This window comes from Biomphalaria glabrata, chromosome 7 (assembly GCF_947242115.1).
Source record: "Biomphalaria glabrata chromosome 7, xgBioGlab47.1, whole genome shotgun sequence".
In the NCBI taxonomy this organism is placed as follows: Eukaryota; Metazoa; Mollusca; class Gastropoda; family Planorbidae; genus Biomphalaria; species Biomphalaria glabrata.
In genome coordinates this window covers 44,644,455-44,672,241 of record NC_074717.1, presented here as the reverse complement: position 1 = coordinate 44,672,241, position 27,787 = coordinate 44,644,455, and the positions used below count along the sequence as shown (strand labels likewise).

The window sequence follows — 27,787 nt, the reverse complement described above, 5'->3', positions numbered from 1 at the left end:
ATAAGGCATTACTTTCTAGTCCAAAGATTAAGAAAAATTTTTTTAATAAAAAAATTAGCATTCATGTAAAGGAAAAAAAAAGATTTTAAAATAATTTTCTTGAAAACAGTAAAAAAAAATTACACATATTATTTTTTTAAATTATCGAATGCCATTTTAACACACACACAAATCTGTCGTAGCCTTGTAACAATTTGATTGGTTAGTTTCGGAATCTTTGACCTCTCATGCATGACGACTCCTCGTGCTTGTATAAATAGCTTTTGAGCGCAAACGCTTTCCCGCATCTTCCGCAGACGTAAGGCTTGTCCGTTGAGTGCGTCTGAATGTGCGCCCTGAGGTTGGACTTGTCAGCAAAAGACTTGCCGCACTGATGGCATCCAAACGGCTTCTCTCCCGTGTGCGTGCGGATATGACCTTGAAGCAGCCAAGGCCGACTGAATTTTTTCCCACAGTGCGGGCATTCGCAGCCCTGGTTGTGGGTGCGCACGTGCATACTGTAGGCCGGCATCGAAACGTAGACTTTTTCACAGTGGGGACACTTGCGGGCTTTCTTGTCGCAAACGCTCCTGTGAGTCTGACGATGCCTGGCTAGGTTGCTGGAAGTGCTGTAGCGTTTACCACAGTCGGCGCATGCGTACGGGTCGACCCCGGCCTTTCTACTGCTGGAAAAGAGAAGCTCGCTCAGTGTGGACTGCTGCTCTCGAAGGCTGGCTGGGCTAAGGGGCTGATCATCTGGTGACGGAGGTTCTAAGTCGTTTGCATACTGCTCTTGGACAAGGATGTCACTGCTGCCTATGACCTGGCCTGAGATATGGATGGCTGAACTGGGAGTAAGATGAGGATGAATTTCGATGATTTGACTTTGTTGCTGACTCATTATGCTGCCTCTGGGAACTTCGCTGGCTATGATGGATGATCCCGTATTTAATATGAACACATTTGTGCTGTGAATGCTGTTGTGTTGGAAGTAGTCACTTGTCGGAACTGACTGCGGACTGACTAGTGTCATTCTCTCCTCTTCGGGGACTTCAGCAGACATCTCTTCTTGTAATGAGCGATCTTGTGAAAAGAGAGCGCTGGGCTGACTGCAGGATTTCTGTTTCGCTTCGAGCTCAGCCTCCTCTTCTTGCTTAGCCTTGGCTTTGGCATACTGCGTTGCTGCCACCAGGTATTTCAGTTTGGGATGATAGGGCACTTCTGTTTTCTCCTCAGCGTATGGCGAATTCTGACTAACATTGTTATGCTTGGACACAGGAAATGTCTCATATTTGTGCTCTGAAGTCGACTTGGTTGTTGGGGATCTCTGCGGAGCAACTGTCTCGTGTTTCAAATCGTACGAATACTTTGCGGTGCTTGAGTCCTGCGCAGCATCACTGGATTTCCTTTTTAAATAGTCTTGTCCAATCAACTCTGACTTGGTGTTCGACTGAGGCTGAGTGAGAATAAGATTACCATTGTTATCCATCTTAGGGGAGAGAATAAACTCGTACTTTGGAACCAGTACTGGAGGAGCTTTCTCGGTCAAACGTGACGTAACATTACCGTATCTCCCGCTGCAATCCTCGTCAGGTGAACGTAGTGATAAATCTTGAGGCTCCTGCTTTGTGTCTGGCATTTCAACTTTGACCTCTCTACGCCTCGAAGACAACTGGGAGTAGTCGATGGGCTCTTCGATGGGAGAGTTTGGCCTCTGAACTACAGGCTTGCCGTTGTCGTACCGCCCCGCGTCAAAGCTTATCTTACGCTGCGCCAAGTAAAATTTCTGTCCATGTTCATGCTCTTCGTATTCATACGCTGTTGATTCAATGGGTACTTGAGTGGGACTATTTTGTTGCTCGCAGTGAGGTGGATATGGGCTGTAGTTGAAGCTGCTTCTTCTGTCAACATTGTCTTCGAAATGAGCGTATTGTCTTTCACCTGCACTCACGTATTTCTCATGATTTGCAAGAGGGGTGTTCATTTCACTGACTTCCCCCTGCCTGGAGTATACGCCGTATCTTTCCCTCATGCCATCGATAGAAACACATTCCATGTCACTTCTGCTTCTGTGTTTCTCTGTGGCCTTGACCTCACTTCCTACTTCCACGACGTCGCGGCTAGAAAGTCTTTGAGGACTCTGGGTCATCAGCTCCAGAAGAAGTGACAGACCGGAAGGGCATTCCCAGCTGTATTCTAGTTCAGGGGCCATCTCGTGTCGTGCTTCCGCTGACGTGGATGACCCGCTGTCACTTTCGCCGTCCGAAACGTTTTGGTATTTCTCTAAACTCTGGCGCTGAAGAATGGCTTGCTTCCGTGACATGGGGGACGCTGAAAGAACCAAAGAAAAAAATAATAATTTTATTTTCTATATAGGTGAATGCTAAGTTATTATATTTAACATAAATAACGAATTCGCACCATATTTAAGTTTAAGGGACGCAACATTGTCAACCATATATCGACAAATAAACTAGGGCGATAGGCTAATGATATTATATATAAATACATTCAGTATACGACTTAGCTTTCGGAAAAGGCAGCCTCTAGTTATAGGAAAACGATAAACAACCTTCACCTTTTCTAGAAATAAATAATACAACATTTCCTTGTTCTTATGATATGTTAGAGCAAGGGTGGGCAAATTACGGCCCGCGGGCCACATGCGGTCCGCCGAGGTGTTTTATGCGGCCCGCCGACACCACAGAAATCAGGTGTGCCCACATTGAATAGATATAAAAATGCAAATATGTAAAAAAAAATATCTGTATAAATTATTGAAACTGTCTCATTATAATTATAAATTAAGAGACATTCTACACAGCAAGCTTATCTTTCTAGGACATATATATATATATATATGCGGCCCGCCATGCACAAACTTTTTTTTAATGCGGCCCTCGATACCCCTGTGTTAGAGAGTTCAGATGACTAGACCAATATCTGAGATGAACTGTGCAGTGGTTTTTAATATCAGGCATCTCTCACCATTGTTTATATTCTAGAGGGGTGCTTTGGCGCCAGTGTCTTGTTCGCGCCTCTTGATGAAGAATGCGGTTTTGAAGGAGGTGGTCAGTATTCTCTGGTAACACTCCACAAGGGCAAATTTCACTAGTATTTACTACCCTGATTTGATTTGATTATATAGAGTAAGTAATCTCTTCTAGTGCATACTGTGTTATATAAACAGAGAAACCAATTGCATTGCTACATTCTGACTTAAAGTTTCCCTTTCAGACCTTGCGATCTATATTGCAGATGATGTAAAGGTTATGTGTTTCTGTGGCCCACGGTTAACGAAGGAGTCATGTGGCCAGCACAACGACCAACCGCCTTTACTTTTCCCCAACTAAGGTACCCATAAGAGTTGGATGGTCCCTTAAGAAATCCAGAAACTTAAAATCCCAGTCTTCAACGAGATTCGATCCCGAGACCTTTAGGTTTAGATGACTTTTACATCATTTGTACAAATACTCTTTCTTCCCTAGTGCTATTAGAGCATGGAATGGGTTGCCTGAGCTAGCCAGGAAAACCAGTGACTTTGTAGAATTTAAGTCATTGGTTAATATGCATGACTAAATGCATGACGCGTAGGACGTAATCATCTTCTTTTTTGAAGTAATATCTGTATTATATAAGATAAGATAAGATTGTAAGGTGGAGCTTCTTATATTAACACAGGCTTTCCCCCAGCAATGGAGAGGTCACTCCAGCTCCGCATTATCAAGTATCGACCATTTAGTTCTACGGGCCATAAAATGCCACAGAAAGATAGTAAACATAGTATCTGAAAGTCATTGAAACAGAATTTTGGTTACGAAATGTCCAGAATAGTGTTCGGTATTTTCTTTGTATTTCTTTCTTCCTTTTTCTTTCTTAAACTTTCCTTTTTTTTTCTGTGTGTATGGGTCTTATCAGTAAAGAATGACTAATTTCCAGATGCCGAAAAAAAAAATGTGTGCGTGATTCTTTTTTTTTTCTCTACCAACTTCTCAACCCCGTTACCTGTTGTCTTTCAACGTCAAGGTCACAGGTAAGCCTCTATCTGGTGGAACCTGCCGTTTGGTTCTCACGGTGGCAGAAGTAGGGTAAGCGCGAGATGTAACCGAGTCATCCATAGGTGATAAAGAGACCTCGAGCCAAGGCTTCGTGGAATTCAGCTCAAATAAATCTCTTTGGTCACAGAGACAGTAAAAGACACTTAGCATTCCACTACTCGCTGGTTCAGTGTTTTTTTTTTCGAGGGAGACAAGAAAAGGGACGTTATTAATGTAGAGATTCAATTTGTTCCATCATACGAGTATTTAAAGAGTTGTATCCCTTGGAATGTGCAATGAAAGTCCGTGAGAGATGCGAACAGTCCTTTGGGTTAGTTTATCTCCGCCAAGACGATGACTCAATAGTTTATTACCTGCATTAAATTATGTTGCACCGAGCGCTGCCCCTGAGAGTTGCGGCCCTGACCTCCACGCCAAGTGACACATGAAAAGAATATCATGTCTGGATTTTACACTACTAAATAAGATGAAAATATTCATAGGTCTATGAACTTATATAACATAAAAAAAGATATGAGTCTGAGTGGCCTAAGTCATGGCTATCAAAGGATGTAGAAATCGGAAAATTGGAATCCAGATGTTGATTTGTGAATTTTGCTGAGCGCCATAAGACAACATGGGAAATTTTGAAGGATGACTTTAGACAGTGAGTCATGTCTTACTATATGACCAATCCAGCTCAGCTTTCTTCTCTTCACAGTAATGAGGAGTTCTTCCTTTCTGGCATCCAGAGCATTGACTTCTAAGTAGCACAACAAAAACAATCAGAAACAAGTATTGAAAATAAAAAGCTCCTAATTTTGTATTGGTGGGGCATTTTCGCAACTTATATTTCAACGCAATAAGACATTAATGTTCTTATAGTCTCAATTTATTTCTTCTAGACCAGATAATAAAGATTTCCAAGTATTTGATCTAGGATATACTCTGGTCATTAACTCTTTCTCTCCTATCGACGATACCATCGTTGATTTGACCTCATTAAATTAAATTAATGTTTAACTTTTAAACTTGACTTTGAAATATATAAAAAGAGCATGCATTTTCCTTTAATTCTCTACCAAATACAACATTTTCTGATAACAAACAACAAAGCTATTGAAGCCCAATCATAACATGGTAGTGAGATAGTAATGAGTAAAATGAAGATGTACTTAACAAAAATAATTACGGAGCGAAAGAGTTAAACAAGAGTTCGAACGATGCTCGCTTCAATCCAGATGTAATAAAATTTATTTCTGAAAGAATTGTTGACTGCTTGTTTTGTGTGGTATGTGTAGAGACGCACTTTAGGTGACTGATAGTGAACGCATAATTGTGACGACATAAATTCCAAAGCGAGACTGTAGCTTACATAGATTAAAAAGACAGTTGAGGCTATGCTTTCATAGAGGTAACATCGTACGTGATAGTGACTGAGACTAGACTGCACCCGTTATGAATTAAACAGTTATACTTCACACGTCTGTTGGTTGTTCACTCTATTTGTGGAGTTGTATTAATCGTCTGCATGCCTGTAACAAGGAACTCGCTTGTAATTTGACGCGTACAGAAACACGCAGCCTATTGGCTGAACGGTACAAGTAATACAGACGCAGATTAGACATTACATCTCTACATATGAGCTCTGGGCTGCCGTCTCGATAGTACCTGGTTCGAATCCTGCCCACCGTCAGCCCCCACCCCCCTTCGTCCAGAGGGGGAGGCTTAGGCTAGGATGTTATAATCTTCAATTCTGAAGCAACATCCGCAATATGTGATACAACGGTAATATTTCATTAAGAGCGCCCGAAATTTGTAAAACAAAGCAGAAAAAAAGATTAATCGTGCTTCAGGTGAAACAAAACACAGAAAGTCACCCCGCGGAAGGTGTTCGAGTGGTTTTAATCTACTAGAGAGATAACTCTGACTTTCAGACCACCAGGTGTAGAGGGCCTGCCAGGGATCAGATATTTGGTCTAGAACAGCACTGATTAAGCGAGGTCACGACCTTTTTCTGAGAGGTCAGATGCCACCAGACGATTTCCAAAACCATCAATCAAATAGTTCACTTCGTGAGCACCTGTTGCTTGTTGGAAATGGAAATGAAAGCACCAATGAATGTCTTAGAGTGACACAAAGGGCATTATTTAAATTATATGCCTTCCTGTTTTGGTAAAAGTTGAGTCAGTAGATTAAACATTCTATCACTGAAATATATGTTAAGCTCCTGGTCCAAGATTACCAGAAACTAGCAGACATCTATATCGCAGGGAAAAGGAAACCTTGCGCTTGAGGATCTGGAGCTGTTACCCAGCTCTACTGACAGTCTCAGACTTCTGTAGGAAACTTCAAGAAGGTCGCAGTACATAGCTTCGTGTTCTAATTTGAGAGCTAATTTAATTAAATTACACCAGCATCACATCAAGAATTAAGAGCTCACCAAATAGTGATTTTAATAACAGAATTAGGGCTTTAAAATATTGATTTCAACAGAAAAGGGGATGACAAAAAAGTTAATTCTAATAACAGAAAAGCGGTTCTCAAATTGTTGCTTCTTCGTCGATTTTCATAGTCAAAACATATCTCTCCAAACAATGCCAAGGTTTGGGCTTTCAAAACTTCTTTAGATGCCCCAGTATAAAGGTTTGGGAAACTGGGGCTTGACAATAAGGTTCTTTAACGTACAGACTCTATTCTTTCAACAGTTCCCTGGTACCACAAATTTTTTTATTTTGTTTTTGAAAAGGTGGTACCAGAAAATAAATACGTTCGCGGGGTTAAAGGAATGACAGGTAAAGGTAAGGTTAGGCAAGACACCCAGGGATGAAAATGTCGTGCATTGATACACACACACATAGAAACGCACACTCACACACACACGCATGCGTGCGAGCGCACACACACACACACACACACACCGAGAAATTAAAAACAAAACAAAATAAAACGTTTTTGCAGAGATGGAGCGGAAGTAACGTCATCAGATGTAAACAAAATCCTCGACTCCACCTTGCTAATGATTATCACGAAGCCAATTGCACCGGGCACAGCACCGGGTCCAACAGATGTGTCCTGAGAGAGACATGTAGACAATAAGGCAGCAGACGATTGCGCGGAAATTAGGAGACGGAAGAGGAGGGGGTGGGGGGTTAATGGCCATTTTTTTTTAAAGTGTGCATCCTGTCACTGTAATGGCATTGAAATTACTGAATCATTTATTTGACATAACTGTCTGTCTGGTACTCTACTAGATCTACTGCTATCCTCGGCAAAGTGAACTAACAGTACGAAGCTCCAAGAAATCATTTCACAAGAGAATAATATAATGAATAATAATAATAATAATAAGGCTTGTTTTCGAGTACGAAGATTAATCGACCACCGGCGAACAATGGTTTTGCTTGCGCGGGATGTGACAAAATATGTAGGTCATAGCTGGGGCTGCGTAGCCACGGGAAATACTGCATTCCTCATTAATAATAAATGAAACACTGTCATGGAATCCCCATATTGATGAAACTATTAAAAAATCAAACAAAGCATTAGGGTTTATGAAAAGAAATTTCTATAAATCAAATAAGAACATAAAACTAAAATGTTATTTAACCTTGGTTAGGCCAATAATAGAATATGCATCCTCTGTTTGGGACCCCTCAGCTCAAGAAAACATTAAGAAACTGGAACAGACACAAAATAGAGTAGTGAGATTCATAACAAACGAATATTCACAGTTGATTAGAGTAACACCTTTAGTAACATCACTAAATTTAGAAAACCTTCTGGAGAGATGACTGGACAGTAGTCCAAAGTAAAGTAGTAATCATGCATAAAGCACTGAACCATAATCTTCAAATACACAAAGATAAAGAAACATTCCTCGTTCCATATGCTAGGACAAATTTTTCTTTTTCCCTAGTGCTATTAGAGCATGGAATGGGTTGCTTGAATCAGCCAGAAAAAAACAATGACTTGTCAGAATCTATGTCATTCATTAACATGCATGACTAGATGCATGACGCGTAGGACGTAATCATCTTCTTTTTTTTTTATGTAACGTCTGTATTATATAAGATAAAATAATGTTTATATTTAATTTTGTTTGGAGACCCGAATGTCATCTGCGCTGAAGTAACGTCTGTATTATATAAGATAAGATAAGATGAGAAGAGATCTCAATATATTAGTTGATCGCACATTAATGATATAGCTTTTCTTTACAAGATGGTCAATACATGTTCAGTTGCAGTAAGGAAATATTTGTCACTTACGAATTATTTTATTTTAAACCAGGGTTTCTGAACCCTATTTTGGAAACCAGCAGAACAACAGGCTCTATAAAAACAATAAATGCTCTTCCACATACTAGGACGTAATTGTCTTAACGTCTGTAAAATATAAGATAAGATAGGACGCTTAATTGAACTTCACAGCTGCCAACTAAATACAAAATAATTCAGTTAAAATTGGCTTCCGTACCGGGGTCCGGGGATCGAACCCTGGGGAAGACTAGGACTGAGTCCAACCAGCTCTAATGGGTACCCGACATTAGTTGGGGAAAAGTAAAAGCGGTTGGTCGTTGTGCTGGCCACATGACACCCACGTTAACCGCAGGCCACAGAAACAGATGACCTTTACATCATCTGCCCTATGGACCACAAGGTCTGAAAGGGGGAACTTTACTTTTTGTTTTACTAATGCATAGCAGTGAATCTTCGTAGGCATGGAGGTTAATCTTGGTATCGTGTCTCCTTAATCTACCTCGAGGTTGTCGCCCGTTTGTTTTAAGGAAAGCTTCAGACACAGAGTGAAAGTCTATTGCTTCGTCCCTAGTTAAATTATCTGGTGCCTACAAACTAAAGAGATTTAACTCTTTCTCTCCTAACTGACGATACCAGCGTTGATTCCACCAGAATGTGGTAAATAATTTAAGGAGAGAAAGAGTTAAAACATTTGATTCTGCAGTGCTATACAGTGCACAAAAACTACACGTACATCTACCTTTTAAACAACGGTTAATATCAGTTGTCACAAAACGTTTCCCAATGCCAGTTGTCACAAAAAGTCTCTCAATGTCAGCCGTCACAAAAAGTCTCTCAATGTCAGCCGTCACAAAAAGTCTCTCAATGTCAGCCGTCACAAAAAGTCTCTCAATGCCAGCCGTCACAAAAAGTCTCTCAATGTCAGCCGTCACAAAAATCTCTCAATGTCAGCCGTCACAAAAAGTCTCTCAATGTCAGCCGTCACAAAAAGTCTCTCAATGTCAGCCGTCACAAAAAGTCTCTCAATGTCAGCCGTCACAAAAAGTCTCTCAATGCCAGCCGTCACAAAAAGTCTCTCAATGTCAGCCGTCACAAAAAGTCTCTCAATGTCAGCCGTCACAAAAAGTCTCTCAATGCCAGCCGTCACAAAAAATCTCTCAATGTCAGCCGTCACAAAAAGTCTCTCAATGCCAGCCGTCACAAAAAGTCTCTCAATGCCAGCCGTCACAAAAAGTCTCTCAATGCCAGCCGTCACAAAAAGTCTCTCAATGCCAGCCGTCACAAAAAGTCTCTCAATGCCAGCCGTCACAAAAAGTCTCTCAATGTCAGCCGTCACAAAAAGTCTCTCAATGCCAGCCGTCACAAAAAGTCTCTCAATGCCAGTTCTTACAATAAAAAAAAGGTCTCACAAAAAGTATGTCAATGTCAATTGTCACAAGAAAGTTTCACAGTTTCAGTTGCCACACCTGCCTCTCAATGTCAGTTGTCACAAAAAGTCTCTCATTGTTAGTTGTTTTAAAACATCCTCTCAAGGTCAGTTGTCACAAAACCTTCTCTCAATGTCAGCTGTCACAAAACCTTCTCTCAATGTCAGTTGTCACGAAATGCCACAGACATTCATGCTTTCACAAAATAACCTGCCAATGTCAGTTCTCACAGCCTAAATGTCAATGCCAGTTGTCACAAAATAACATATGTGATCATAGGAAACTTGATATCCCAATGCACTATTTAAATACTGTAATTTTTGTGTTATACAAATAGAAATGGATCTTTTAGTGAGTGATGAGAAGGCGAGGTTCCATTTATCAATGAGGATACAGAGAGGCAAGTTCATACATATTAAACACCAGGGGCAGACTGGTTATATGGGCATTCGGGCAAATGCCCGGTGGGCCGGTACTCAAAATGGGCCGGTGGGGCCACCTAAATGGCCTCATCTAGAACGTATTAAATTGTTAAATGTTTTATAATATTCTCTTATACAAAGGACCACATGAGCCTTGTTTTAAAAAAAAATCTTTTACAGACTCTACAGTGTAATGCTAATTTAATCAAACACATTTTCCGAAATAATGTAATAGCCTACATCCGTAGACAGTGCTACTAGCATGCTCCATCCCTTTAGGGCCTACATACTTAGTAATTAAAAAGAAACATAAGACCTGTAAGGATATAGTGTTCACTTCATGCATGCGTTCAGTGATCGATACATTATCAAACTTAACAGAATGATTTTGAGGACAGGTAGACCTAGACTTGGATGTCCATCATATGATATACATTTTGTGGGGTGGGTTGTATAGAAGTGCCCGGGCCGCTTTTAGCCCCCAGTCCGCCCCTATTAAACACCTACATATATTGTTAAGCTCCAATCAAGACTTATAACACACAAGCGAGCCTGCACAGCTGCACGCATTTCAGACGCTCTTTAAAGAACTGGATAACTCTTGAGTAAACCTTTAAATCGTTTATTTACAGGGGAAAAATTTGGTCGTGGAGTCTTCTACTCTAAGCGTCTCTAGTGTCACCCCCTCTAGCGTCTCTAATACATGGCGTATTTCCTAATTTTATCTACACTTTTGGTCCCGAGAATTACTATATTAATAACTATCAAATATGTGTCATAACAATGTAACGCTAGCACAAACACGCGGTGGTCGAGTGGTTAAGCGCTTTGCTTCCGAACCTGGGGTCCTGGGTTCGAATCTCGGTGTAGACTGGGAGCCTACCCAACTCTAATGGGTACTTGACTTTAAGTTGGGGGAAGTAAAGGCGGTTGGTCATTGTGCTGGCCACATGACGACCTGCTCGTTATCTGTTTGCCATAGAAACAGATGACCTTGACATCATATGCCCCATAAAGGGAAATTTACTTTTAATTTTACATACACACACTCATACATACTCTCATACATACACACATACATACACACATACATACACACATACATATACTCATACATACACACATACATACACACATACACACACACTACATACACACATACATACACACATACATACACTCATACATACACTCATACATACACACATACTTACACTCAAATATACAAACCAACTAACAAACACTCACAAATACAAACACTCATATAAAAATTGTCACACGCACACATGTAACCCTAAACTACTATTATTTTAAAAACAAAACCAAAACAAAAAAAAGGTCAAAGGTCAAGAATGATATTACACATTTCTATCTGCTAATGTCATCGTCCTTGGTTATGAGAACTGAAGAAAACATTTCTTAATCGTGGAGGAAAAAAAAAAAGAATGATCTGTAATGAATCAACAGCTATTACACTTGAGAAGATAGAACGAAAGAGAAAAAGAAAGAAGTAGAGAAAAATAAAATTAAAAAAGAGGACTACAGGCAGAGCAAAAAAAAACAACAAATCCTTCACAAATATTCCTATTGCGAGGTCGAAAAGTGAGTCAGTCAGTGATTACCAAACGATGGAGGTAAAAAAAACCTAGATATAGTGAAAAAAAACAACCCAACAACCTAGATAAAGACAAGAAAAAAAAAAACTTCAGCACGTGAAGACGTTGAGTGACATCACTGCATCCTAACTGCTTTGGGGGGGGGGTGTAACGGGAAATGGAATTATGGGACTTTGAAAATAAACAAGAACAATAAACAGTTCGAGAACTGTACATTTCCACACAAGTTTGATTCTTCAGGTAGGGAGACTCGGGTCAGAGGTCAGAAACGTAACCATGTTACTATTGGCTGGACATGTAACCTGCCGATTCTGGAATGACCACAAATGTAGACGAACTAATTAAATAAGACCATCTGGGAGCTATAGGGCACAAGGTCTGAAAGAGGAACTTTACTTTTTTACCCGGTAGCTATGGGTGTTGGCATGTCTATAGGAGGGATTGAGTTCCTAACTGTAAATTCCAAGTTATGGGTTCAAATCGTTCTGTCTCAACCCTGGACCATCGAAACGAAGGAGCGACAGTCCAGCGCGCATACCGCACGACCAGGCAGCCATTCTTTATCTCGTACACCAGATACACCAAACAGCTAACTAGTAAAATAAAGTAAATTTCCCCATTCAGACCTTGTGGTCTATAGGGCAGATGATGTAAAGTTCATCTGTTTCTGTTGCCTACGGTTAACAAGGGTGTCATGTGGCCAGCCACAACGACCAACCGCCTTTACTTTTTCCTAACTAATGTCAGGTACCCATTAGAGCTGGGGTGGACTCAGAGGCGCCCGAAGATCCCGAAATTAAAAATCCCAGTCTTCACCCAGGATTCGAACCCCGGTCCCCCGGTTCGGAAGCCAAGCGCTTTACCGCTCAGCTTTTCCATCATCTTGTATGAAAATCTCCCAAATAAATAACTTAGCGTTTCGGTGTATCCGGTGCATAGAATAAGAAAACACCTTCGATCTTGGTTATTTAAAAATCTTTGCACAGATCTAATAATTGCGGGAATCAAATTTCGAAGCTCCTCCTCCACTCCTAGCTTTCTTAACATTCTTTAGGTGATCACCTCCTTGACATTGTTCATTTTGTCTATTTATTTGAAAATCTCTTCCTCTCTTATTCCCCCCACGTTTTTCTTTAGCTTCCATTATTGCGCCCCTGCATTTCCCCTTTTGACTTTCTCTTCTTTTCCCTCTTAATATATTTTATAGCTCGAGGTGACGTCTCGTGAATTTAAACTGGATCTTGAAAAAAAAAACAAACAACTTTACTATAAGACAAAAAGTAGGTCACTATAATTAACTTAATTATGAAAATCTCCTTCATCACCAGTGGTTCTTCCACCACCACTTACTGTCTCCTACCATATCGCAATGTTCTTACGAATTTGGAAAAAAAAAAGTCTTACTCTATACCATCCTCCTTCTTGCTTTGTTCAGCTCCCCCCCCCTCCCGTCCACAAATTACCGTTCATTCATCTGGTTCAGTTGCCCGGTTGACTACTGAACAAGCTTTATGACATTTTTCTTTATTAGTTTTTTTTTTCTTCTGTTATCTCTCTTTGGAGGAGAAAAAAAAAAGCGTTCCAGCAGATGGCGTAGTTTGAAGCAACATGGCTGCCAGTGGCACTCGCACTCTTTCTATCTTACATTCTTACCAATGGCAGACACAAAGAGAAGCGCGAAGATAGAGGAGGGGAAAAAAGGGGGGAGGGGGCATAAAGACTGCGGAAAGGGGTTCTACAGAAGTGAGGTAGCTATGAGAAGGACGAAAATTAAACTTTTTATTTTTTGGGGTCTGTTTTTATGTATGACTGAAAACGTTGGGGCCGGGGGGGGGTGTTATGGGGGGTAAGGAGGGAACAGAGAAGGGAGGAGAGGGGCGCGGGGGATAAGATAACGGTATATAGGTAGATGTCGGACTGACACTCTGACTGGTGGCGGGGGGGGGGGGGGAAGGGTGATAGTGGCGGGGGGGGGGATAAGAAATACGGGGGAGGAGGGGGAGTATGGTGGATGCAAGATGGGGAAAGAGAAAAAATTCGAGTGGGATTCGGAGAGAGAGAGAGAGAGAGAGAGAGATAGGTAGGAGCAAGGTGGATGTGATCTGTGGCATCGTAACCTGGACTAACTTAGCGGGAACTTGAGGAACATTATTGTACTTAAAGGGACGCCGGGAAAGTTATTTTCGTTTTAGGAAACATCTCTAGACCATAAGAAAATCGAAAGACAATAAGTTGACATTTAATTGTATGACTACACCGAGGAAGTCGCTCTGTTTCATTTTAAACATTTGTACACTTTATACATTTTGTAAACTACAAAACCCTGACCATCGATAAATCCAAACGACAATCCAGCGCGCAAACCGCACGACCAGGCAGCCATCCATTTACAGTGGAGCAGGTTAGGCTTATTTTAGTCTTACTTAGCCTACTTGCTATAATAATATATTCAGGTATTCCAGGGGAAATGCGTGTACAAACTTTTTACCAAGACAGACAGACAAGAATGAGTTGCTATAAGCTATGCAAATACTGAGGTGACAGAGAGTACTTATTTTAAATACATTTGAATGGTATTTTATTACGTACTTTGTCAACGATTTCTTGCAAAGAAGATTTTGAAGGGGACACAAATCTTAGGCAACTTACATATTCAGTGTAGATGTAAGTTTAGAAAATATAAACTGTAGAAGCTGTGTTCAGTTAAAGTGGAATTTCACATTTTTTTGGGACAAAATTTTATTATTGACGAGCGAGGGGAGGGGGTGCAGCTAAGTAAACAGCTATAAATGTACACGATTTAAGGGGAAAAAAACATAGACGCCTTTCTCGTAACCTTGTGTATCTTGGAGCGCATCCTAAGCCGAAGAACCGCCAATATGAAAAGTTTGGCTGTTCTCTTTGTCTCCGCTCAACACGTGGAAATATCTGGAAGGTTTAGCAGGTCACAGAGACCTAACCTGAAGGGTGGTTGAGTGAGAGAGAGAGGGGGGGGGAGGGACGAGGTAACACACATATTTTCTACACACATCCTAAGAAAATGCTTTTTTTTTTTTTAAAACCACAAGACAGATAGAGCCATAATGTGGTGGGGGGTAGGTTTCTGGTTTGTTCTTGAAAGCTAAGACTTCACAGTTTTGTTTTCACGCCTACGCATTAATTAGGGGACATGGCCAGGCATGGTTCCCGCGTTTTGATACAAATATGGCGCTTTTTACAAAAACAAAAAAGTGTTTAGTGCTGTGCCACATGGTGTTATGAATGTGGTATATAGTTTAAAGTAGTTTTTTTTTTTCACGACATGATCTGTTAAATGTGGTGTGTTGAGTTTGTGTTAATGTTGTTGGTGTGTTGTTGGTGTGTTGTTGGTGTATTTGTAGTGTATTAACGGTTTGGTGATAGTGAGAAAGTGTCGATGGTGTGTTGGTGGTGTGTTGAGTGTGCATGAATGATGCGCTGATAGTGTCTTGACGGTGTGTTTGTGGTGTGTTTATGGTGTGTCAGTTGTTTCCTAACACGATGCTATGAATGTGCTATGTTAGGTGTTTAACAGGTTTATGTTATGAATATGCAAAGGCAGTAGTTTTCAAATATGGCGCTATGAATATTAGGTAGAACTAATGTAAAAGTTTTGAGGTTTCTCAATTAAAAAAAAAAAAACAACCACAACACAACACCCCTGATCTCCGACGCTGAAAAAATCGAACCAGAGACTCACACATTATGTAATACCTATTGTCTGTATTTTGTTCAAACGTATTGTAAGTCCTAATGCATAGAACTATGCACAGGGCTATGTATAAACCAAAGCTCAAGGTTTGAATACATACCAAGAGCTAATACGTAAGAGGTTTTCCACCTGACTACCTCACCTCCTCCCCAAAACCCCCCCATTTCTATCACACATATACTCCCACATCTTCCTCCTCCTGACTGTGATGGCATCTCCAGGTTTCCCCACTTACTCTCCCCCCCCTCCTCCCAACCCCTCGAAGGTCAGACCTCGCGGAACAAAGAAAGTTGTCGACACTGGCATAGATATTTTTGTTGGCGTCATGAGCAGAAAGAGTTACGGCAGTGCTCACCCTTTTGGTCACACAGAGGCTAGGAGTCCGGTTACATCCTGGAAATGCGGGGTAAAGCTAAGGGAGGGGGGGAGGGGGAGGGCTAAGTGAAGCGATTTACTGGCTGCAGCAATAAGCTATACGCTTAAGCAAAGACTTACGCATCGCGGTGTCTTTCATTACTGGTGTAACATGACAGCATTACTTGTGTATGATGTTATCATCACTTGTGCATCATGATATTAGGCGGTACAATCAGAGAAGATAATATTATGTTTTTGTAACGTCTGGCAATAAGTAGTAATTGTTACATTGTATATGTGTATTAGTCAGGTATGTGTGTGTGTGTTGATGTGTGTATTTGGAGGGGCGACGGTTAAGAGAAAAAGAATAGAAAAAAAAAAGTTCCATTTTCTAATATCCCACTGTATTTCATTATTGAAATCATTATTCTCATATTGTGTGTTGTTATGTGGATGGCTTGGGATGTAATCATGTGACAGATAACAATTGCACTGTTTGCGAATCGTGTGATCTGACAGTAGCGGTTATTGTTGTTCATTATTATTGGTATAATTATAATTAATAATTTATATCACCACTTTCATTAGTATTACTTTTCATTAGTTTTCATCTTGATTATGTGTAGAGTGTTATTATTTGTAACTTAGGCTGCCTTAGTTGCACTTGTGCTTTGTGGCTAAACAAATCAAATTGTTGAATTGGTAGAGCACCCAGGTCTCAGAGCCAAACAAGAGTGTGGTTAGAATTACGCCTTTATAAAGGCGAACTTTTACTTTTGCTAGCTCAGAGGAGGGCGGCGTCAGAGGGGTACCCGCTCCACCCCCCCCCCACGCGAAATCACTAAAAAGATCAACTTAGATGCCATTTTGCCCTCACTGGCAAAGAGGAAGGTAGCCGGCACAGATGGCCTATGAGAGAGATAGTTGGAGTGCTCTCACGAAGGCCGCGAGACACGCATTTGAGGCCCAAAGAAAAGTCCTTTAAGAAGATAGGCACAAAAGACGTAAATAAATCTTAATTAGACGCCCGGCGAACCACGGCTTTGTCTGCATCACATGTGTAAAAAAATGCTGGTCGCAACTGGGTTAGCAAAGTCAAGTGATACACTACACTTATCATTAATATTCGAAGACGAAGACATTTACATTATTATTAATATTAATAATAATGTAAATACGAGCAATATAGAATTCAATACACCCAGACTGTTAGTCGACAGAAAAACCATTAACATTACATTTTCTGTTCAAAAATTTTGATTCTGTCCATCTAATTTCCGCGTTTACGTTCAACGATTTCTACAGCTCAGTTTCAAGGAAGACAATTCACCGATTTTCTCCACATTGCCAGTTATATAATACCTCGTCCGGATGAAGTAAAGATGGCGCTGAACAGAGCAGACGAACTGGCCGGGAAGTAAACATCACTTCCGCCTACGGTGTAAATCAAACTCAATAAACATGCAGGCACGGCTATGGCTCAATTTAGGTCACGTGTTCCTTAGGGTTGTCACTTAAAAGCAGTCATACGTGAGCATCTAGTGAACAGCTCTTTCAGGCTAGATGTAGATCTAGATTATACTTCTGTTCCCAGAGAAAGAACTGAAATAGTGAAGCTAATAAAATACCCAGAAAGACACAAAGATAAAGGCACATTCCTCGTCCCATATGCTAGGACAAATTTGTACAAATACTCCTTCTTCCCCAGTGCTATTAGAGCATGGAATGGGTTGCCTGAGGCTAGCCAGGAAAACCAGTGACTTGGCAGAATTTAAGTCATTGGCTAATATGCATGACTGAATGCAGGACGCGTAGGACGTAATCATCTTCTTTTTTGAAGTAACGTCTGTATTATATAAGATAAGATAAGAAGCTATGGTGACGATATATGTTGAAAGCGTTGATCTCCTTATCTTAATATATTTATTAGACGAACTTAAATCTTAGATGAGAAAAAAAAAAGGCAAATCCTACGGAAGTCAGAAAACGGAAGTCAGAGGCCCAATGTTGGCTGGGCATGTTCCCTCTTTAAAATTTGCCGTGGCCATGGAGCATTACAAAATTGGCTGTCAGGGTCTAAGCAAAAATCTTTTGAAAAAAAATATCTGAAGGCATAGAGTAAATTATAACGGATGTATTTACTAGTCCGTAAAATAAAAGATTAAATTATATCTAACAAATTGATTTTGCATTACATTTTGCATTGCATTATAAGTATCGGACGCCCCTTGAAAAATGAAGATAATGACATCCTAGTCCAAACATCTTGCAGTCCACCAGGGGAGGCATGCAAGGTTCGAACTCGGACCCATCGTCCAAATTAATTTCCACATGGCCAGACAAGCATTATTCAAGTGATGGACCACCTATTAGAATACGATATTAGAGAAAAGCGAATCGAACAACTTTTTAAAAAACAAAGCTTATAATAACTATGGGGGGGGGGGGGAATTCCTTGACACGTTTTTCTCCCACTTCCCAATCTCAGATTAAATTGAAATTTTGGATTCATACAAATTGCCGATGACAATACAAAGACTCAATAAAAAAATATCCAGTTACCTAATCAATTAGTGGTAATGAAATAATTTTGTTTTATATAGAAAAAAGGGGAAATAAACCTTGCAGTATTGAGATATGTTGCATTGGTTGTGCGGTGCTTTCCCTTATATAAACTTTTGTTTCTTTTTAAAATTATTTTCTTTGTATATGTTTAGTGGAATGTGTGCTATTGATCTTAGCCTCATGTATCGCAATTTCATTCTCGGTTTAATAGGTATTCATTATATTCATTTATAGACTTGGACATCATGGTTTTATTCATGAGTCAGAAGTCAGAGGTCACTTCCGTTGCTGGGAAAGCTTATCTTTCGTTTGACAGCAGCCGCAGGTTTCAGTTTGGGCAGAACACCCTCCCACACATGCATTTCATGCCCAGCACTAGCCCAACAGGTGACCACTTTAATTTGCATGGAAACGTGGGCGGCCTTTGAGCAGAAGTGTCAACCTGACGATAGACGAAATTCATTATGGTGGCTGCGACGCCTCTGGACAGCTAGATACGTGATTCTGACTATGATAATTTGATGTTAACTTCCCCATTTGAGATACGCACGTTTATGTGCAGTAAGGCGCTGAGATGTTTCAACACGCTTCTAATGTGGTAGTTAAGCGGTTATGTCCAATCTTGACAAAAATTCACAATTGGAGTTAGGGGGGGGGGGAGGAGGTTGAGTGGCCATCCTAACGCCCCCCCCCCCCCCCGCCGTACTAGTACACCTTAGAATTCTGAATTGAAAAGAAAATTCACTGATATTCAAACTCAAGACTTTTGGTTTGAATTCGAACTCTTTACTTCTCGACCACTATGGTTTTAAATTTGATATGACTTTACAATGCAAAAAAAAAAAAAAAGTTTAGTTTGCAATCAAGATAATAGATATACACATAGGTAGATTTAGATAGATTTTTAGATAGATTATAGATCGATAAACATCTCTTGAAATTTGAAATTCAAACCTTAAAATCCATGTTTTGATATCGTCCATATATTTTATTCAAAACAATTAAGCTATCGGGCGTAGCCGGTGGGTAAATAGCATATGCCAATATGATCTACTAAGTCATTTTCAAAGGTTTGGCAAGTTCTTTGCCATTTTCACTCCAGATGTGCAAGCCAAAATAACAGCAGGGTTTTCTTTAAATAACAAGTTATCATAATACTACGTACTACTAATACCAACAGACTTAGATCATTCGTCGTCACATCGGGCTAATTTCTTCACGTCTGCTCGTTGGGAAGTCATATGAGAAGAAACATTATCTCCCTTCTTTACTGGTGCCCTGCCATGAGATCTTAAGTTGCTAAGAATAATAACTCTTGTTTTAACCTAAATATTGACGTGCGTTCCCTCCCTTTGGTTAGCCAACGCATCTGTTTTTCATGACCACCTGTCCTTAGTACAATCTGGTCAACCTGAATGGGCCGCAACGTAACATATGGTCAGGGTCACGTGTTGAGTATAGCACTAATTGTTCAGGTAGCTATTACCAGGCATTCAGATTTATCTACACTGGCATCGTCTTCTCTGGGTGAGAACATGATTCACATCGTCTGCTAATTACCACATGTTTGACAACACCATCTGTCATTTGTTTTTAGGTCAACGAGGCCCAACCTATTTCGGCCGGAGGTCCCCCCGAAATGAAATTCTCCCCCCGGGGGGGGGGGAGGGGTGGAATTTTGTGACTGTTTTTTTTTTATTTGATTTTGTTTATTTTAGGTGAGATTTTAATATTAAACCATCACTTGCCCCAACGCAGCCAAAGGTGTTTGAGTTTAAAATCCCTTTCCAGGGGGGTTTTCGATTAATGCCACCTCTTATATAAAACAAAATAATAATGCAAACGAAAATCTCCAAATTCCAAGAGCATAGCTAATGAGGATTTTGATTTTAAAACCCCCTCCGAATTATTGTTTTACGATAAAACCTCCTCCTCAGTATAAGACTAAACCATACGTCAGTCAGCAGATTTTATGAGCCTAGCCAAGAGATGGTTTTGTGTTTAAAACCATACTCCCTGGGGAGTTTCCCCAGTGTTCTTGGCCTCTGACCTCGCTTCTAATCAAAGCGCCCTGGAATACGATACGGACAGAGAGATGGAAGCATGCTGCTACAGGCCTATAGTCGCGAGAGTCTTCAACTCAACTCCTAGGATAATTAGAACAAGAAGGAATTGATCCCTGCTTATTATTGTAATTAATTATAAAATATCTTGCAGCTTCTAGGTTTTCTGGCTTTTTGTGTTGTTGTTGATGTTATTGTTTTTCTTTTATTGCGTTGTTTTGTAGTTTTGTCACAGTCATTTATAGTCAATAGGTAACTAACAATTCAGGGGAAAAGAAAGTCCGCAAGAACACGGAGAAGATCAGTAGACCAAGAAACAAAGATGGCAGGATGTACATGGACCCAACTGAAGGACATTGTCCAGAACAGAGTCCGATGGCGAAGTGCTGTTGGAATTCAACATGGATTCAACTGAAGGACATTGTCTAGAACAGAGTCCGATGTCGAAGTGCTGTTGGAATTCAACATGGATTCAACTGAAGGACATTGTCTAGAACAGAGTCCGATGTCGAAGTGCTGTTGGAATTCAACATGGATTCAACTGAAGGACATTGTCTAGAACAGAGTCCGATGGCGAAGTGCTGTTGCAGCCCCATGCTCCACTGGGAGTCGAAAGGAATAAGTCATAAGTCGAGTCAACGTAATTGTTTGTTACAGTAATGTCCGTTTGATCATTATATGGTGGGAAGTGTGGTCGAACTTGGCTTGTCTCGGCTACCTAGAAGGTGGCTCGAGGTTCGACACCCGACTCGGGCAGAGTTGCGTTTACTGAGCGCCTAAAGGCAGCACGGAAAACCAACTCCTAGATACCCCTCCTCCACTCCCCCCACTGGTCCACAAATGAGATTGGACCAAAGCGCTCTGAGCATGCTATGAGCATGAAAGTAGCGCTATATAAAAAGCTATAATAATAATTAGATGTTCTATTTCAAGACTTTGTTATTATTTGATATTGAGGAATACCTTTTTCACTGGATGCTTGACTATGTCCTGGTGTCATGGTAAATAGATCTACCGACTAAAACATGCACGCGCACTGCACGAGACTCTACTCACTAGAGACTGGGCTCCCATTGGTCCGCGCTTGATCACGTGGGCTAGTCTCCCCATACATCTTGTTGTCCTCTCCGCAGTCGCTGTACAGGCTGTTGCAGTCGTCCTCGTAGCTACCTCGGCTGTTGTTTCTCACCTCAATGTTGGTGTTGTTGAAGATGTCCACTCGCCTGTGAGTCAAGACTAGAGATTGAGGCATGCTGGGTGGAGTAGGTCATCCGGTCAGGTCAGGTGGTCAGCAAAACCTGAGTCGCTGGAAGAGACAATGTTGTAATAGAAATACTCATCCGATATTGGAACAAAATTTTTACCTTCTCTTAAATTTTTCTTTTTTTACTTTCCTATTTCTTCAACCTCGTGGTCTTAATCTGTCTCTCATTCTTCCTTAACCTTGCTCTCTTTCTCCCTTAATCTTTTTCTCTTTTCGCCTTAATCTTTTTCTCTTTTCGCCTTAATCTTTTTCTCTTTTCGCCTTAATCTTTTTTTCTTTTCGCCTTAATCTTTTTCTCTTTCTCTCTAAATATTTCTCTTTTCTCCTTTAATATTTTCTTTCTTTCTCCTTTAATCTTCCTCCATTAATCTTTTCTCTTTTTCCATTAATCTTTCTCCCTTAATTTTTCTCTCTTAATTTTTCTCTTTTTCCCTTCATTTTTCTCTCTTAATTTTTCTCTTTTTCCCTTCATTTTTCTCTCTTAATTTTTCTCTTTTTCCCTTATTCTTTCTCTCTTTCACCCTTAATCTTTCTCTTTCTACCTTAATCGTTCTCTCTTTCTCCCGTATGCTTTCACTTTCACTTTTTCTCTTTCCCTATCTCATGCTCTCTTTTTTTCTCTCAAGTTCTCTTTCTCTTTTTCTCATTTGCCCTTTCCTTTTCTCCATTGTCTCTTCATATTTACTGGCCAAAGGATGAATCGCTTATCTATAGAGAGAATTGATCGAGTTTGAATCCAGGCTAGAAATTAACAAGTTTTGTGGTTTGAGGTAATGATGCTTTTGGTCGTATGCTGGCCACATAATACCCTCGTAACCGCAGAGGGATCGCTAATTCTTGATGGGAAATTCTGTAAATTATTTGTCAGTCAGAAACTAGTATTGACCCACACACTTATTTGGACTCACACACTTTCTGGGACCCACACACTTATTTGGACCCACACACTTTCTGGGACCCACACACTTTCTGGGACCCACACACTTATTTGGACCCACACACTTTCTGGGACCCACACACTTTTTTGGACCCACACACTTACTGGGACCCACACACTTTCTGGGACCCACACACTTTCTGGGACCCACAAACTTGCACTTTTTTGTCCCACACACTAACTTAAGTAAACACTCTTACTTTTTACATACACCCACTTTTATCCACACATTTAATTTAGCTCACACTATAACTTCGGCCCACAAACACACTTTGGCCATACAATTAGTGGAGTACGCACACTTACCTTGGCCCAGTTACGTAAGCCTACTTCCCGTGGCTTTAAATAACAATGGTAGTATGATATAGCAAACAGCTTAATATTAAATAAACATCAACTCATAATAGCAAAACTATTTGTACAGGACAATGCTTTTAAAATGAAGACATATATATTTACATAATTAAAAAATTTAGTGTTAATTTGATGATTCTTGTGTGTTTAGTTTACTTAAAAAATTCCAATGAAAACAAAAAAAAAAAAAAACGTTTATTTTGTTTCATTTCAAGAATTCACAATTTAAAAAAAAATCCAGATTTTGAGTTTTGCTTGTTTAAACCAAGATTTCTGAATAAGATAAAACACAGAACAAACTTTACGAACCGATCGTGAAAGAAAAAAGTCCAAGTGTTATATAGTCCAACAGTGAATTGGTCATAAGGTTGACTCACCGTTCGTAGTCCATAGGACAATCGGGACCCTGAACACAGCATGCGATTGGAGGCTCACTTTAGGTCTAAAAGGTGTGCTGGAGAAACTAACAGTGTTTGGGGAGGGGGGCGGGGGGATGATGTCTGGAAGCAAAGTGGAAGCGGGGGGGGGGGGATGTCCACAGGATCGAACAAAGACAGCGGCAGTGGTACAGGAGGGCCACCTCAGAGGCCACGGAGTTCCACCTCTTACCAACACGTGTGAGCGTGTGTGTTTTGCGCGTGCTTGCGCGCGCGCGCGTGAGTATGTGTGAGTGTATCTGCGCTGCTGAGGCGGGTGCCTGTTGCTGGAGTGGGGGAGGGGGGGGGGAAGAAGGCGAGCAACTGGTATGGAGGGTGCCACGCCGAGATCTACTTGGGATTTAGAATTCGAGGGTGCGTGTGAAGGTATGGGGAAAAAGGGGGGGAGGGTAATAGTTGTGCTTTTTTTTCCCGGAAAGTCTTGAAAGAAAAAAAAATGTGTGTGTGTGTGCGGGGGGGGGGTGAAATTTGGGAGGGGTGGTGTGTCATGGAGAGTTTTGTCTTTTTTTTTTTTTTTTTTGGGACGCAATCTCCCTAAAGTGATCTAAAACAAGGTTTGACTTAAACGTAGCTGGATCACTATAACCTTAAGCCGGTTAGAGTGGTGTCGACCTGGAAGATGAGCATAGCTGGAGAGAGAGAAAAAAAAAAAAAAAAGAGAAGCACGGGGGAGTAATCCACGTTCGCCTTGACATCCCAGTACCTTCCCTTAGATTCTTACCTTTGTCTTTTTATCAGAGCCATCTACGCTGCACTTTTTTTCCTCGCGCACGTATTTTTTTTTTAAACCTGTTTTCTTCTTCCTCTTCTTTTATGTTTTTTTTTTCTTCAAAATCTCTCTTTCTAGTTCTTTTTTTTTGTTTCCCTTTTATTTATTTTCACCCATTTTTTTTTCATTCTCGGCCCATATACTTTTTTTTTTGTTACGGAACAATGATCATACTGGAACAGAGGCGTATTCCACTTTTTTTTTCTTACAATACATCTTTTTTTGGGAAGATCATTTTTTTTCGCAACTATTGGAGTCAGCGGCGTGGCTAGGAATTCGCCATCATTTGTGGGGCCCGGGGGCTCGACCTCTTCGGGGGCTCCTGAATTTTGCGTAACATTTAGTAGTTAATGTAAAAATAAAATCATTTCGAACACTCATATGGGGGACTCCTTCAAGCAGGGGCCGGGGAAAATTTTCAAATTCTCCCTCCCCCCCCCCCCCACCATAGCTACGCCACTGATTGGAGTTTAAAAAAAAACACACTATATGAAGTGTTATTTCCTCATTTTGAAACGTTCACTTCTCCCTCTTCCTTCTTCCATCTTCATCTTCCAACATCCCCCCCCTCCCTTTAAACTACTTACAGAGCGTCTCCTACAAGAGTTACTGGTTACAGCTAATTAACATTCAATGCTCTGGGAGGGGGGTGGCGGTGGTGGTGGTGGTTCTGGTAACAATTTTATGAGGTTGACATGACCTAGAGTTGGGGGGGGGGAAACAAAACAATAGTATCTGCACTTTGTTGAAACAGAGTTACACTCACACACATGCTTACACGCCAACACACAGAAACTTAACTCAGAAACAAACTCACGAACAGATACACACAAGCAACAAAATAAAAAGCGTACACATCCTTAGAACATTGCAACCAACGCCATAGAAAGACACCAGTTCTTCAGTCCTGTTAGTGGTCAAAACCTCAGCTCAGTGGTCCTCCTTCAAAACATTAGTGTACAGTTTATCTAGCTGAAGATCTGTGTGAAGTTCTAACCAGATCTCTGAACAGTTTTATCTAGCTAAGTTTTAACTATCAATAGATTTCTGAACAGTTTTATCTAGCTGAGTTTTAACTATCAATAGATCTCTGAACAGTTTTATCTAGCTGAGTTTTAACTATCAATAGATCTCTGAACAGTTTTATCTTGCTGAGTTTTAAATAGTAACAGAGGGAACTCTAAAAAGTTTTATCTAGCTAAGTTTTATCTATCAATAGATCTCTGAACAGTTTTATCTAGCTAAGTTCTAACTAACAATAGATTTCTGAACAGTTTTATCTGGCTGAGAAAGAGAAAAAGAGAAAGTATACGGGAGAAAGAGAGAAAGATTATGGGAGAAAGAGAAAAAGAGAAAGTATACAGGAGAAAGAGAGAAAGAATATTGGAGAAAGAGAAAAATAGAAAGTATACGGGAGAAAGAGAGAAAGATTATGTGAGAAAGAGAAAGAGAATTAGGACCACGAAGCTGATTTTTTTTTAAAACTAAGTAAGCGCTTAAAAGAGAGCTAATGAATAAACATGAGATTAACCAATAATAGCATCGATTCTTTCAGTACTAAACCTTCTAACTCCAATATGTTTTAGAAAGACGACTTGCCAACTCAAATCCAACTATTTCACTTGTCAAATAAATCCAATTCTTGTTCTTATCAACAGACTTTGTTTCAGGTTTCCTCAAACGGTGGGCGCAATGTGATATTCATGTGTCGGGGCATCTTTATCTATTTCCCCCGCCAAGAACACAGTTTTGGAATTCTAGACAACAAATTGCTTGCATGTGCTGTCTTTGATTGTATAGACTCTTGTAAGACATCACTTGACCTTTCAACTCTCGCTTATCGTATTCAGGAGATCCAGTAGTGTTCAGTGGTAGGTAAAAGGGGGGGGGACAGGGTGACTGCCCGGGGAGACGACCAAGGCTGTCGTTGTTTTGAAATAATAATTAAAGTTTCAGCCCCTGTCAATGGTTGAGAAGCAAGGAGGTCTCAGTGTAGGGAAATGTGGAGGCATGTATTGTGGATGAGACTATGTGTATTGTGGATGTGAAGATGTGTATTGTGGATAAGAAGATGTGAATTTTGGATGTGAAGATGTGTACTGTGGATGTGAAGATGTACATTGTGGATGAGAAGATGTGTACTGTGGATGAGAAGATGTGTATTTCGGATGTGAAGATGTGTTTTGTGGATGTGAAGACGTTTATTGCGGATATAAAGATGTGTATTATGAACAAGAATATCTGTATAGTGAAGAGATAGATGTATTGTGGTTTTGAAGATGTGTATTGAGGATGTTAAGACGTTTATTGTGGGTATAAAGATGTGTATTATGAACGAGAATATCTGTATAGTGAAGAGAAGGAGTGTATTGTGATTTTGAAGATATGTATTGTGGATGAGCAGATTTGTATTGTGGATGAAAAGATGTGTATTGTGAACGAGAAGATCTGTATAGTGATGAGAAGATGTGTATTGTGGATGTGAAGATATATATTTTGGATATTTTGGTCTCAGACCATAGGTCAAGAGGCTATGACTCAAATTTACTACACCCATCATTATTTGAAACTACATCTTCATTACTTTTGATTTTCAAACTTACCCTACTTAGTCCAAACCTAATGTTTACAAACAATGTTCTGAAATCATTTCATTTGTAATGTGCATGTTATAACCCAACAGCAATGGTGCTACAAAAAGTACAAGAGACTTTGGTATAAGAGAAAGTATAAGAGAATCTCACATTTGGTGTCACAGAAAGTATTTATTCGTAAGCATGAAGTTTGTATTACAGAAGGAAAGTGCGACTATGAAAACCTGTTTTTCTTGGGTCAAGATGACTTTTATAGCAATATAAGGACAATGGTGAATATCATAGAGGTAAAATACAAATATATTATTTTTATGAAATAGATTTAACTCCTTTTTAAAAATAAACATGTTTGCTTCTAAATATATACATTCTTTAAATGCAATGTTAGCATAATATTAACATTAGTAAATTTCCATTTAACACCAGAGACAGATGTGTACCAAACAAAACGTCTTTAGGCCGGAAAAAATAGAAACAAAAGAGGCATGAAGCCTCAAAAAAATATGAGCACCCCTCCCCCCCCCCCCCCCCCAAAAAAAAAAAAAAACAACAACAAAAAACAACAACACAAACCTGATATATATATAATGCTAAAGTCACGTATTGACATACAGATATTAATGTTTATATTTAAATTTGGTATCTTAAACTTCAACTCAGATATATAACCCTAGATGCGTAACAACCTTCGGACCTGTCAGCAAACACAAAAAATGGAGCTTTGGGGCGAAAATACATCTCCACTCTCGTACTAAGTCATCAATTAAAAAGAAACTTTTAACACAAATCTAAGCAATTTCGTTTTAAACATCAATTAGAACGAAACTTTTTAAAAAATCTGGCCAATTAAAATTATCTATATTTAAGAGATTATTGGCACTATTTCGGCAAGTGTCAAATAGACTTCCAGACAGCAACCACTGCGCAAGTCACAACAGCCGTGAATATCAAGTGCGATGTCTAGCGATCTAACG

The 27,787-nt window shown here is 40.1% G+C and overlaps 1 protein-coding gene across 2 annotated transcripts; it reads right to left on the bottom strand.

Annotated features, from left to right (window-relative positions):
- Nucleotides 1-134: 134 nt before the first annotated feature.
- On the bottom strand, nucleotides 135-23,495 carry LOC106057703 (zinc finger protein 528-like). Of its 2 annotated transcripts, XM_056034748.1 has the most exons (3): nucleotides 23,391-23,495; nucleotides 21,515-21,764; nucleotides 135-2,310 (listed from the first exon to the last, which is right to left on the bottom strand). In XM_056034748.1, exons 2-3 carry the CDS (start codon nucleotides 21,708-21,710, stop codon nucleotides 203-205), a joined length of 2,304 nt encoding a protein of 767 aa, XP_055890723.1. In that variant the 5' UTR covers nucleotides 21,711-21,764; nucleotides 23,391-23,495; the 3' UTR covers nucleotides 135-202. The 2 variants fall into 2 exon arrangements, with proteins under 2 accessions (XP_055890723.1, XP_055890722.1); XM_056034747.1 differs by lacking the exon at nucleotides 23,391-23,495 and having other exon boundaries at nucleotides 21,515-22,207.
- Between the last annotated feature and the right edge of the window lie 4,292 nt (nucleotides 23,496-27,787).